The sequence below is a fragment of the Crinia signifera genome, chromosome 3 (genome assembly GCF_055691185.1).
Source record: "Crinia signifera chromosome 3, ASM5569118v1, whole genome shotgun sequence".
Taxonomy (NCBI): Eukaryota; Metazoa; Chordata; class Amphibia; order Anura; family Myobatrachidae; genus Crinia; species Crinia signifera.
This window is the reverse complement of record NC_139219.1, coordinates 186,822,441-186,836,599: the sequence shown is the minus strand read 5'-3', so window position 1 is coordinate 186,836,599 and position 14,159 is coordinate 186,822,441. Positions and strand designations below refer to the sequence as shown.

The window sequence follows — 14,159 nt, the reverse complement described above, 5'->3', positions numbered from 1 at the left end:
TTTTTTCTCTCGCCATGCAATCGCCGTGTTTTTACGGAGATTCTCCATGTTTCGAGATTCTCCGTCACAGGTCTTTATACACTATTCAATGTGGCAGGAGCTCATTGCCCCTCGCGGCGAATCTTAACCCCTGTGTCCGCTGCAGGGAGCCGTGGGACGGTGGCAGGCAGGGAGCTTGAAGTCTCCCTGCCTGCCCCAGAACTTATGTGGAGGGGAGGAGGGCTCCCCGGGACCCAGGCAGCACAGGCTGCCCCCCCAGAGCCAGCAGGGGACCGGGTATATTCACTGCTCCCGATCATGCATATGTAATGATCGGGTGCAGTGAATATATGAATATCTAATGAGCGGCTCTCGGCTCCGTCCCCCTGCTGGCTGTTATGTGTAAAAAAAAAAAAAAATTAAATATATATTCATGTGCTATAAGCACATGAATAAAAATAGCATGCCCCTTCACAGAATAAAATTCCTGATTTTTTTTTTACACCAAAATTTAAAAAAAAAACTTTTAGTTTAAAAGTTCACATTCCACTTCTCCATGAAAAGATGGAGAATTGCTACATGGAGAGACACGGCGAAAATCACTTAGAAAGACGGCGAAAATATCACATTGAATAGGGTGGTTCACTTTTTGAGACCAAAATTCTCCGTCCAACGCGAAAAAAGCACAAATTCTCCATAAAACACGAAGAATTTTTCTCATTGAATACTGCCCTAAGACAGAAACCTGCTGCTGACAGCCATCAGCTGTGGTCTGGCAAACTTCTTTTTTTGTTATTTTGTTAATGAGTTAGGTTTATCCTGTGTTTAGTTAAGGACAAGTCGGACCTGATTGTCCCCGCAGTTCCCCTGGAGGAGTCACACACGATTAGGCACTTGGCGTGCCAAGTTTTGCATGTGACAAATTGCATGCGATTTATCACATGCAACTCCCAGGGAGCTGCAGTGGGGCAGGGGATGCTGGTGAGGGGAACAGAGAGTCAGGCAGGAGGAGCACGGAGCCAAAAAATAGCCCATACAAATGAATAGGAAGCCACTGATTTCCCATTAATTTGTATTGTGTTTTGTGCACCCTCTGCCCGACTTCCCCTGCCCACCTCTCTGATACCCCGCCTGCTGCTTCTCTCTGTCCCCCCGCATGGCTCCGGCAGCCGATCCACCCTCCCGACTCTGATCTGATGCACATGGGACCATGCGCCAGGTCTGACAGGATGTCTACACATGCAATTTGGGCAGATTTCACGTCCCAATCTATCCGAATTGGGTGAAATCGGGCCCAAATCACCTCGAGTGCCAGCCTGAAAGGTATTTTATTTTTTGTTTTGCTGCACAATAAAACTGATTTTACAGGCATGGCCTGTTATGGAACTAAGGGGTAGATTTATTAAGCTTGGTGAAGTGATAAACTGTCTGGTTTTTATCACTGCTTATCAGCTCCTACCTGTCATTCTTCAAACCAAGCCTGTAACTTCACAGGTAGGAGCTGATTGGCCAGTGATAAAAGTTTATCACTTCACCGAGCTTAATAAATGTGCCCCTAAGGGCCATTGCAGTGTAGCCAGTAGTTCCTTTGCTGCCAGGAACATATTGTGGTGGGAAATAAATGATCAGCGGTATAAATTACCAAGGCTAAATAATCAAAAGGCTGTTATTCAATTGTCCACACACTGAGGGAGTTTTTTCATGTGCACGGAGGAAGTTATCTTGCATTCCTATTTTTTCTCATGAAGTATGGGACTATTATATTTTTGGGGTGAATAAATGGTCTGCAATTGAATTGCCGATAAAGTAATTGCTTGTTTTTTTATTTTTTTTATTTTATTTGTCAGGCACAATTACATTTTTTCTTGTGTAGTTATTGTAGTCTGATGTACTAATTCTGCAACATAAAACCACTGTTTCATTGACTAGTAGCTGTTTTCCTTATTTCCATTTCAGGATTTCCAGGGACCACTTCTGTCTGACTACCGCTTTAATTGGGACCAAGCACTCCAGAGTTGCGGTGATACAGGTGTATTTCTGCAGTATACCCATGCACGACTGCACAGGTAATGCGACAGTGTATATTTGTTGTATTAGGAGCGCTAGCATTCACCGCACCTTATTGGCATCCGATTCATTTCAGATATTCTAAGCATTATGCATAAAGGAAACCATTCCATTATGTGTGTGATTGGGAAACTGACTGCTTTAAGTAAATTAATTAATACAATGTAATTTAATTTGACAAGAATATTGAAACTTTTAATCAATTAAAGGAATAAAATAACTGAATTTAATTAGTTTTGTGTTTTTGTTTATTTTATGCCTAAAAAATTTGGAAGAGTATGCAGATTTGTCTTTTATGGTCTTCACAATGGGGCTATTTCAGGGCATTTAATAATCGATCTCACCAAATCGCTTAAAAAATGCCCCTACATTGCTCAGCACACAGCACTGAAACATCACTGTGCAGCGCAGTACATAGATCGCTCAACAGTGTCGCCCCTGTGTGTAGGCCCCTTTTTGGGTTTGGATTTGATAAATATATATAGATGTAGCGCTGCTCATCCAGCGCCGGGGCTCGTCAGACCACCCCCACTGGCGAGCGGACGCTACATCTGCCCGTCTCCACTTCAGGGAGGAAGGCAGGGTTAGGGATGGGAGCGGGGAGGTGGGGGAACGCATTTGGGACCGACAACGAGGTGGCGGGGACCCAGGAGGAGCTCCGTTGTAAGGGGACGCACACGCGTCTTCCCTTCTGGGGGCAGGCGCGTGGCGAATCCACCACCAGCCCCTGCAATGATGAGCGGCGCTAAATCTGTAGGTGCGGAGATTGGGGAGAGCTGTGCCAGTCGCACAGAAATCGCAAACTTATTATGCGGGTGGACCCTCTTTGTGCACTATTAGTATTCAATATTTCGATATGCGAGGGTGTGCCTGGTCCTGAAGAAGCTTTCACGAAAGCGTACGCTTGACTGCACACCTAGTGTGTTAAACCCCACTTCCCTTCCCCCCATATGGTTGTATTTTGATCTGTTTAGGCCGGTGGCGACACAGGGTATCTGTAGCACACGGTTCCCTGTAGTACAGTGACATGGACTCTAGCGCAAGAGCCGTGTACACTCCTGTCTGATCTGACACGCAAGAGCGAGGTAGTGCACGGCGGCACATCTCAGACACAGCTCTGCAGTCAGAACACAGGCTGTGGAACTAGCGGCTCCAGCCAGCCAGCGGTAGCGCTGAAACGGGATCACACCCGTGTTCAGGCGCTTATCGCTACTGCATAGTGAGCCCCAGGAATATATACATTGTATCTGATAATTGTTACATCCTGGATAAGCATACACATGTAAAACTGTCAATACCAGACATAACTTTTCCACTCTTAAATTTCAACCACCATGCTTTATAAAATTATAAAATTATTCAGGGACAGTGTGAAGTTGGGGTCCCACTAGGTGAGGATATATTATATCCTTTTTAAATCACTCAATGTTGTCCTGTGTTTTTCTTGTTTTTTTATATCTTCGAAACTATTTTAATGAAACCAATAAAAGTCATGTTTTATTATTAAATTCTCTTTTGGTGCAGCAACCAAAGACACCCTTTCTCTGTCCTCCCCAATAAATATGTAGGTGCCCATACACGGTGCGATCATTGCATGCATTTTGAATGCCATCGCATGCGATTTGCATACGATGCAATGCAATCCGAAGCTAGTTTAAAAAGTATGCGCAACACATACTTTTTGAAGTATGCGCAACACACTGCACGGGAGTGCGCTTTGCACCTGCAAAACGCACCGTGTATGGGCACCTTATGACTGACGGAGGTATGTTTTGCATATTAAATGAAAACGGTAACCTAAGTTGAAGGGATTCTTTATTATTTGCCAGTTTAAAAATAAAATTTGTCTCCATGTACTACAGTATATATGAAGCCACAAGAGCCTTCACTTAGGCAAAATAGGTGGTTTTTGCCTGAGATGGGACTCTTTGATATTTATCAAGGGCTTTACTGAGTAAAGTCATATCCTATATTGCATGTAAAGCACAGCTGCTGCTATCAGGGAATAGCTCAAATAAAGCATTTTCTTATTTAAAAAAAAAATGTACTGTACTTTTAAAATTTTCATTAAAATTGCACCTAGGAACCCATTCTGGCCTCCACAGCAGTAGTGCACATGTGTAAGCTGGTAATGTTGGGTGCCATTGGCACAGAAGTTATTTCTCTTCAGACCTGTGGAGCCATACTCTAATCTAGTGTTGTCCAAATGGCTTAAAAGTATTGCTTGAATCGCCCCCCGTGTACACAGTGGGCAATAGCGATGCGCGGCCCCACAGTGTCACTATTGCCCGGTCATATAGACATATATGAATATAGAATATTTTAACTAGACACCGCCATGTCTATTCGGCTGTACACGTGAGCTGCTGCTGAGGATGGCAGCTGGCTTATCTCCAGCAGCAACATTGTGATTTTGACTTAGAAAAATCACCTAGTCAAAATCGCCACCCTCCTGCCTGTGTGTACACACTGTTACCTTAGTATTGTAACTCCCCAACGTTGGAAGTTCTTTAGTATAGGCCGCATATAACACTTAGGAAGGGTTGATTGCTACTGATTTTCCTCTCTCCACATGAGTGGCAACTAACATACACTGAAGCCAAGCATTACTGGCGCTTATTTTTTGGAAAACTTCTCGGTCTGAATACAGCAGCTCATCTGGGAATTAATACGTGATCTCTGTTGTTTGTTAACAGCTTAATTTCTTTGTGGAATACAAAAGAGCAAGAAGAGTTCAGTGTGGCCTGTTTGCAGGACCCTGTTGTTATTTCCACTCTTCAGCATCTTCTCAGGTAATTTCTAGCATTCTAAAGTACAAGCAGTATGCAGAATGGAGGAACTTCATGCATACTGGTGTATAGCAACTAATCAGAATCTAGCAGTGGAAAGAACATGTAAACTAACATCTGAAGGATCGGTTAAGGTAGATAATGGCAACATTTTTATTTTATTTTTTTACATCCATTTTCAAAAATATACCCTGAAAGCAATGTCATTTGTTCGGTTTGTATTGATTGGAAATCTTTGCAGCATAAGTATAGGTATTTATATAAAAATGCTGCTGAGCTGACAAACCTGTTGGTGTATTCCAGTATTTCCCAGCCACTATCCTCAAGGCATACTAACAGGCCGGGGGATAAATGTAATAGGGTCTTAGTTGCTGGAGGTCTGGGATTTAGTCTGAAAATTGATATATTTTACTACCTAGTTTTGCCTTGTTAATGATTGGCGCTATAAAAATATGTCCATTCTCGGATGCAATTCCAGACCTCCGACAACTCACACCTTATTACGTTTACCCCCAGGTTTTTGTGGTATCCATGCTTGAGCAAGATGGGGAAAATTTAATTAACTGAAGTACCAATTAAGGGCCTAATTCAGACTTGTTTGCTAACCCTATAGTTAGCGTACAAGTCCGATGGTGGGAACACTGCACATTTGCAGGACCTATTCTTTGCTGATTGATGTATTTAATCATTCTTTTATTATGCACAATCAATTTAAGTTGTAACCCCTAAACCAGTGGTTCTCAACCTCAGTCCTCGGGACCCCACACCAGTGTACGTTTTCCAGGTCACCCGGCAGGTGCGCTCATTACTCACTAACATATTTTAAAAGATCACAGGTGGAGCTAATTATTTCACCTGTGATTCTGTGTGGAGACCTGGAAAACGTGCACTGTGTGGGGTCCTGAGGACCGAGGTTGAGATCCACTGCACTAAACCCTGTATTACATGCTGGGTGCTGACTCAATATTGGCACTAAAACCATGTACGTAAACAAACACATACTAACAAAATAACAACATACATTTGTTAAATTAATTGTATAGAAAGGTATACTTTTATATTTGTGCAACAGGCACATAAACCTTTGCAGGTTGCATCTCGATATATGGGGAAAGAAGCACCATCCAAGTTTTATGTTTAAATATGAAAAACTAGAAATATGGTTGTTTTTAAGTTTTAAAATGGGATTACAATGGTCGGTAGTGCCACATATTTACACAAATATATCATGTGATGTCCTTTCATAATGTTATCTTTTTCATTTGTTACAGATACGATGAAGTAATATTTAAGACATTAAAAGAACTTCAGCCAAGATATTTGGTTGCTTACCTTCTGGCACTTGGGTAAATATTGTATTCCATCCTAAATTGTCTCGCCAATGAATAGCACATGTGTTCCTGCCAGTAATCAGCCTTCATTTGATTGACAGGACACCCATATCAGCGAGTTCAACAAACGTTTTGCTTAATTCTGATCTTTTGCATGTGTGTAGGTTAGTTTTAGACCTGTGTAAATACATATTTATATGTTCTCACTAGTAAGTAGCAACCACAATACATTAGCGTGGACCATGAATTGTGTGCAGATTAAGGTTATTTTTATACCTTATAATTTGTCCACTTCTAATAACATTAATCTTGTCTACAGTATGTTATTTGTAAAATCAGTTCAGTATTCTGAAATGTACACATAGGGGATTATATAGTAAACTAGTGAACAGTTCGCAACATTCCATGCTGTGTAAGCAACTGGTTATTTTTCGACAGGTTAGAAAATTAAACCAAACATCTGGTTGTTATGGGTTACGGTTGTGTAACAGGTTTCTTAACTGTCCGAAATGTCACTGGAGAAAATAATTCAAAAAGTCTGGCCATTTAGCGGTGGTATATTGTAAAGGTGTGATTCAGTAGATTTACAGTAAAACAATAGACAGTCAATAGGTCGATATGCGGATGGTCAATCACATGTATTTTTGTTGTTGTTTTGTTTGTTTTACCATCTCTGAGCCAAATTAATGGAAATGTGAACCCTTGCAGTCTCAGTTCAGGCAAGGCAAGGCTATTATTTCCAATCATAGTCCACCTGGATTCTAATGATGAAACTAATGAGTAAATTTTAAAAGAAAAAAATAATAACGATCATTGTCATGTCAGCCTTTTAAATCTGCCAACCTTAAGCAAGTAGATTGGCAGATAAGAGGCCCAATGTATCTGTAGTATATTAAACATAAGTAATCCAACTAAATGTTTTATGTTTCAAAAAGCCCCATACACACTAGATGATTTTTCAGAATATTTCAGTTTTTGATATTTGTGATCACTATCCTTTTTAAAATCGCTTAGTGTGTATGTGCAATATCATTAACAATGCACTAAGCTACTGCACATTGTTGAAGACCAACCCTGTCACCTTTGCTGCATGCCCAAAGTTGACTCAACCTTCAACAAGACATGCTAGCGGGGGGGGGGGGGGGGGGGGGGGGGTCTGGGTGCCATCACTAAACAATACCATTCAGTGTGTATCTGCTCTATTGCTCACTGGGGTTTACCGCCAATATCATTAACGATATCATCAGTAGAGCTTGTCATCACTGGCCTATCAGAGGCAGGACATTTGTTTGGGCAGAATTGTGGTGTGTTCTAAACATGTGTCTTAGTAAATATGGGGTTTCTATACTTGTAATTTGGCAGAATATCAATTAAGTGGGGTTTGTCTGTGGGATTGTGACAGTGTTTTTGTAAATGCTGCAATAATGCCAGCATTTAGTACATTTTTTCCTTGACCTACAGTACTTTGTAATTAAGACGCAATGTATATGATCTGAGGCTGTCCCCTTCAGCATTACTGCATCTTAGTTTTGCAGTAAGGTTATACAACAGGTTTCCTCTACCTCCCCCATGGCAGCCATCACTTATGGGTTCTTCCCCTATTGGGTAGCTTTGGAAAGGAAAAAAAGACGCCCCTTCTCCATAAAAGGCTCCTCCTCCTTCTCTCTGTGTCTTTTTTTCCTTTCCCAGGAGGGTAGCAGACGGTTTTTGTTTTTTCAGTGGCTTACCCTGTGAAGTGGATCTGGTTTCCACCGTCGCCTGGAGCGTTCAGGTGGAAACAAAGTAACCAGGCAGTTGGTGAAACCTCAGGAAGCCGCATGCCGTCCTCAGGTTTGGGCGGCTAACAAGCGGTGGCGTCCAAGGAGGCAGAGTGGAGGTCTCCTGTCCGGAATCCAGGTGAGACCGGGCGGACGTCGTCACCCGCGGCGGGTGACAAGCAGACAAACGGGCCGCGGCGCGGCCAGTCAGCGCGTCCTTATGGGCGCAGGAGGCAACGCAGCGTCTGACGCGGCAGGGGCTGGCGCCGGCGTCTGACGCGAGTATTGCCGGCGTCGGCGTCTGGCGCGGTGACGTCACGACGCATCGCCGGCGCCCTCGGATGACGCGGTCGCCGGTGACACGCGGAAGAACGCTTCCTTTAAAAGGAGGAAGCGTGTGGGGACACTGTACCACCAACGAAGGGGTCAGCTCCACGGTCTGCAAGGAAGCATATTTTGGCAATATACTCCCGGACTTAAAAAGCAAAAGGCGGTAAGTGTGCCAAACGGCTCCACTATTGAAATGGTTATGCTGTATTATTACAAGTGCCCTGATAGGTTGCTATTATTTATAGACAGCCTGAAGGGTCATTACAAGAATGGAGGAAGAGAGGAGGCAGGTCTCTCAAAAGTCAGGGTAAGCCACAAGAAGTAGAGGTATATATTTTTTCGGTGGGGCATGTGACAAAATCCGGCTGATAGTATGTATTATTATACAGATCTGACAACAGCAAGGAAAAAGGAGAGAAATCCAGGCACAAGAAAATGCACACGGCTAAGTGTCTTATGTGCAACATAACACTGCCGGATAAATACATGGGGAGTGTATGTGAAAAATGCAAGACCCCACAATTGTTACCCCTGTCACAGATGACGGGGTTGGTCGACATGTTGAAGACAGCCCTTGCCGACACCTTTGTGGCCAAAAAAGATAGGGCCAAAAGCACAGGAAAGAGAAGTCGCTCCAGAGTAAGCGAAGCATCGGCAGAGTCTGGAGATGATATAGCAGATACAGCAGCAGATGAGGCTGAGGATCTGGTTGTCGACAAATCAGAAACGGATTTCAATGCGGACATGGTAGAAAACCTACTAACATTGATACACAAATCCCTGAATATCGAAGAAGCGCAGGAGGAGGTGAAACTCCAGGAGCTTCTGTTCCGTGATAAAAGAAAGAAGGGGAAGACTTTCCCTTTACCTCAGACATTAAAGGATGTGGTGTCGGATGAGTGGAAGCATCCGGATAAGAGGGTCACTGTCCCGGCGAAAATAGGGAAGATGTATCCATTCCCTAAAGATCAGACGTCCACTTGGGATGAGGTTCCTAAAGTCGACGCAGCGATAGCAAGGATATCAAAGAAGACGACCTTGCCTCTCGAGGACGCGAACATATTCAAAGATCCGATGGAGAGGAGAGTGGAGCTGGGGCTGAGGAAACAGCACCTAACACTAGGAGCAGCTATGAAGCCGGCGGCCTCTATGGCTACCACATCCAGAGTAGTGCGAGAGTGGTGTCAGCAATTGGAAGCGGATATGATGGATGGTCTAAGGAGGTCCGACATGCTGAAAACAGTGCAAAATATACAGCTGGCCGTCGAATTTTTGTGTGAAGCATCATTGGATGCAATGAGGCTGACGGCGAGAGCAAATGCTACAGCTACGGTAGTCAGGAGAGCGCTCTGGCTCAAATCCTGGGCCGCAGACGTGCAATCCAAGATGAAGTTATTGTCACTCCCCTTTCAAGGAGATTATTTATTTGGAGCACAGTTAGACCAAATCATAACAAAGATATCAGGAGGAAAGTCTGTTTGGCTGCCGCAGGAGAAAGTAAAGGGGTCAACAGTGAATAGGTCGGTTAGATACCAACCACAAGACTATAAAGAGGCGAGAAGCTACCGACCAGGTAGAGGTTTTCGCAGAAGTAATTGGGCGTCCAGGACAAATTTTCGCTCCCAAAGGGGGAGAGGAAATAGATTTGCCGCAGGGCAAAGCTCACAATGACGCCGAGCATCAGAAGGTCGGAGCCAGGCTGCTGAGATACATAAGCACCTGGGAGAGGTCCACGACGGACAAGTGGGTCCTCGAGATAGTAAGGACAGGATACAAACTGGAGTTCGGGAAGATTCCAGGGAATTTTTTTACAGAATCCCCCATACCGAGAGTCTCATCAGAAAAAGAAGCCTTGCTGACGAGTTTAAAAGAGATGATAGATCAAGGGGTAGTGATAAGAACTCCCCGAGATCAAGTGGGGATGGGTTGGCATTCCCGCTTTTTTGTGGTCCAAAAAGCGTCCGGGGGTTACAGGACGATTTTGGACTTAAGGAAACTGAATCAATTTCTAAAAGTAAGGTCATTCAAAATGGAGTCGGTGAGAAGTATACTCCCGGACTTAAAAGGAGGTTCATACATGACCTCTATAGACCTCAAAGACGCATACCTGCATGTACCTATATTCAAGGGACATCAGAAATATTTGAGGTTCTACATCGAAGGAGTAAGTTATCAGTTCACGGCACTGCCGTTCGGGCTAGCCACATCCCCCAGGACGTTTACCAAGGTTCTGATCATAGTAGTGGCGAACCTCAGGAAAGAGGGGATAATGGTCTGGCCATATCTAGACGACCTATTGATAATGGCGGAAACAAGGGACTTGGTCATAAGACATACCAGCAGGACAATGCAGTGCCTGAAGGAACATGGCTGGTTGATAAATCAGAAAAAGAGCCAGCTGGAGCCCACAAACCGGATAAAATATCTGGGGGTGATACTGGATACGCAAGATATGAGAGTAAGTCTAAGTCCAGAAAGACAGCAAAAAATGGTGCAGACGATGGAATCCACAATAGGGAAATCGGTCGTGTCAGCAGAGTGGTGCATGAAAATGCTAGGGCTCATGGCGTCGGCCCTGGAGACCGTGCAATGGGCGAGGTTTCATACCAGAAAGCTACAAAGATGCTTCCTATCACAGTGGAACGGAATCAGCAAAGACCTATCACAAAGGATAGTGTTAACAAAAAGGGCGAAGGAGGACATCAGGTGGTGGTCCCACAGAAGCAGACTAGCAAGAGGAAGGTCCTTCGCCAAGACGACTCAGGTGGTGGTGACCACGGATGCGAGTATGATAGGATGGGGAGCAGTGTGTCAAGATCAGACAGCCCAAGGAGCATGGTTACTCGAGGAAAGGGGAAAACACTCCAACCTCAGAGAAATGAAAGCGGTACTATGCGCATGCAAAAGTTTCCAGTCACAACTGGTCAGCAGGGAAGTAGTAGTCAGGTCAGACAACCAGGCAGTGGTATCATATATAAACAAACAAGGGGGCACTCACAGCCTACACATGATGATGGAAGCAGAGAAACTGTTTGCCTGGGCGGAAAACAACGTGGAGGATATACGGGCAGTATATCTGGCAGGCGAGGAGAATGCAGTAGCGGACGGCTTGAGCAGGACAATGTGTCTACCAGGCGAGTGGGGCCTAAATGTAGAGGTGTTCAGGACACTGACAAGGATGTGGGGCAATCCAAAGATAGACCTCATGGCAACATTTCAGAACAGGAAAGTCAACAGATATATGTCCAGGTTCCGAGACCCACAGGCGGAGCAGTGGGATGCGTTGACGGCGGATTGGCCGAAGGGACTGTCCTATGCGTTTCCCCCATTTCCGATAATACCAAAGTTTCTGAGAAAAGTAAGGGAGGAAAGGACAACCGTGATCGCGATCCTACCATACTGGCCCAGAAGGGCATGGTTTGCGCAGCTTCTACGTCTAGCATTAGACGGGCCGTGGAAACTCCCAAAGAGACCAGACCTGCTGGTTCAAGGCAAAGTAAAGAAACACCAACCAGAGGATTGGAACTTGATGGCGTGGCTACTGAAACCAGGGCGCTGCTAGGCCAAGGGTTTTCAGAGCAAGTAGTGAATACCTTATTGAAAGCTAGGAAAACATCTACTTCCAAATCTTACTACAAAGTCTGGCTGAAGTATACACACTGGTGTAAGGAAAATAAGAGGTTGCCAGAGCAGATACCCACTATTCTCGAGTTTTTACAAAAAGGATTGGAGAAACAACTGGCAGTCAGCACTCTGAAGGTGCAAATATCAGCGCTATCAGCCATGCTAGACATCAATATCGCTAGCAACAAGTATATTCAAAGATTTATACAGGCGGCCAAAAAGATAAGGCCACGGTTTCATCAACCCATAGCTCCATGGGATCTAAATCTAGTTCTCAATGCCCTTACGAAAGAGCCTTTCGAACCTATTCAGGAAATTCCATTAAAAATTCTGTCATGGAAAGCAGCATTTTTGGTAGCTATAACGTCCGCCAGAAGGGTGTCGGAGCTACAGGCCCTCTGGGCAGAAGAACCTTTTATGAATATGTTCGAAGACAAGGTAGTAATGAGGACAAATCCCATGTTCTTACCCAAGGTAGTTTCAGACTTCCATGTAAATCAAGAAATAATACTACCTTCGTTCTGTGCGAAGCCCGCAAATGTAAAAGAAGACCGACTTAACAAACTAGATGTAGTCAGAGTGTTAAAGGTGTATCTAGATAGGTTAAATAAAGTTAGGAAGACAAAAAATTTGTTCGTACTAACGGAAGGGAAGAACAAAGGTGAGGCAGCTTCCAAGATGACAATTGCAAGATGGATAAAAAGCTGCATTACAGAAGCATACAAGGCAAGCAATCAGGTACCCCCAGAAGGCCTGAAAGCGCATTCCACGAGGGCAGTAGCAACCTCATGGGCAGAGAAAGGGGCGGCCTCCATTTCAGATCTGTGCAAAGCAGCAGGGTGGTCGTCCGTGCATACGTTTACAAGGCACTACAGGGTAGATGTCATGTCGTCGGCAGATGCCAAATTTGGAAGAAAAGTATTATCTGCGGTAGTATAAAAAAAAAAAAAAAAAAAAATCCTTGTTTTGTTATTATAATTGATTAATTTGATTATGTACCCAGCCCAGTGAGAATTGAACTGCTGGGGCATTTCCCATAAGTGATGGCTGCCATGGGGGAGGTAGAGGAAATATCAGATTTTTACCTGATAATGTGTTTTCCTCTACTCCACCATGGCAGCATAGTTCCCGACCCAAGTGATGTTATAATTTCTGTGTGCGATTAACTATTTGTGTTTAAGAGCTAGAAAACGAAAGACACAGAGAGAAGGAGGAGGAGCCTTTTATGGAGAAGGGGCGTCTTTTTTTCCTTTCCAAAGCTACCCAATAGGGGAAGAACCCATAAGTGATGGCTGCCATGGTGGAGTAGAGGAAAACACATTATCAGGTAAAAATCTGATATTTCTGTTTGATATCTTTGTTATGCATAATTGCTTTTTTCTTATTTTTCAGCCATTTAGCTAATGTTGCACATCACTCACTCCATGTTAAAGGAAGCACAGCAGAAGTCACACATGTAAGTCTCATAAGTTTAACATCTATTTTCAGAATCATTTATATTTACTGCCTTTACCCAAATTGTATTAGTGAAGTTCAGTAGAATTAACAATGCACATGTTAGGTCTACATCAGAATATATGAAACGTGGCATAGTTAGGCTACTTAGTGCAAGTGACTGTTTACATTCACTTACATTATTTTCTTTTATGTTAGATACAGTACATCTCGTCCTCCCAAACTGGCAGGAGTATTAACATTTGTCATTGTTTATACAGGCTCTACTCTACTTTTTCAACAGCATACAGATTGTTCTAGCCAATGGAATGAAGCTTCTCGGAATAACACCTGTTGATAAAATGTAACTAGAATAATGTGTAATAAACGTAATTTGTAAGAAAGTTTTGTCTTTATCCTTACCGGCATATTGTATACCATAATTGATCTGTACGCCATAACAATCTAATTGCCTACATCTTCACCACAGCCAAGTGTGCACTGTCATAGTTATATCATTGAGGACTGTGGGTCTGATTCAGAGCTGTTAGCAAGGCTTTCATTTTTCCAGATGGACAAAACCATGCTGCACTGCAGGTGGGGCAGATGTAACCTGTGCAGAGAGTTCAATTTTGGCGAGTTATTTTATTTCTGTGCAGGGTAAATATTGGCTGCTTTACTCTCTAAATGCTCAGATTACTGGACACACAGCACTGCATAGTGATATGCTGCTGAGTGATCTGCCAGGTCCACTGTTCTCCACAGAGCGATGTAGAGGCATTTTGTAAGCGATCCAGTGATGTTTGCCTATTTGCTGGCTTACCTTTTTCTCCTCTGAGCTTCCTGCT

General features: G+C 43.7%; 1 protein-coding gene across 2 annotated transcripts in view; it reads left to right on the top strand.

Moving 5' to 3' along the window:
- Nucleotides 1-13,715, top strand: part of RARS2 (arginyl-tRNA synthetase 2, mitochondrial) — a 62,632-nt gene extending 48,917 nt beyond the window's left edge. For both annotated transcript variants that reach the window (XM_083177107.1, XM_083177108.1), the window contains 5 exons: nucleotides 1,936-2,045; nucleotides 4,743-4,838; nucleotides 6,107-6,181; nucleotides 13,270-13,333; nucleotides 13,593-13,715. In XM_083177107.1, coding sequence (XP_083033233.1) covers nucleotides 1,936-2,045; nucleotides 4,743-4,838; nucleotides 6,107-6,181; nucleotides 13,270-13,333; nucleotides 13,593-13,679 — 432 coding nt within the window. In that variant the 3' untranslated portion in view covers nucleotides 13,680-13,715. The remainder of the gene's footprint in view (nucleotides 1-1,935; nucleotides 2,046-4,742; nucleotides 4,839-6,106; nucleotides 6,182-13,269; nucleotides 13,334-13,592) is intronic.
- Nucleotides 13,716-14,159: the final 444 nt, after the last annotated feature.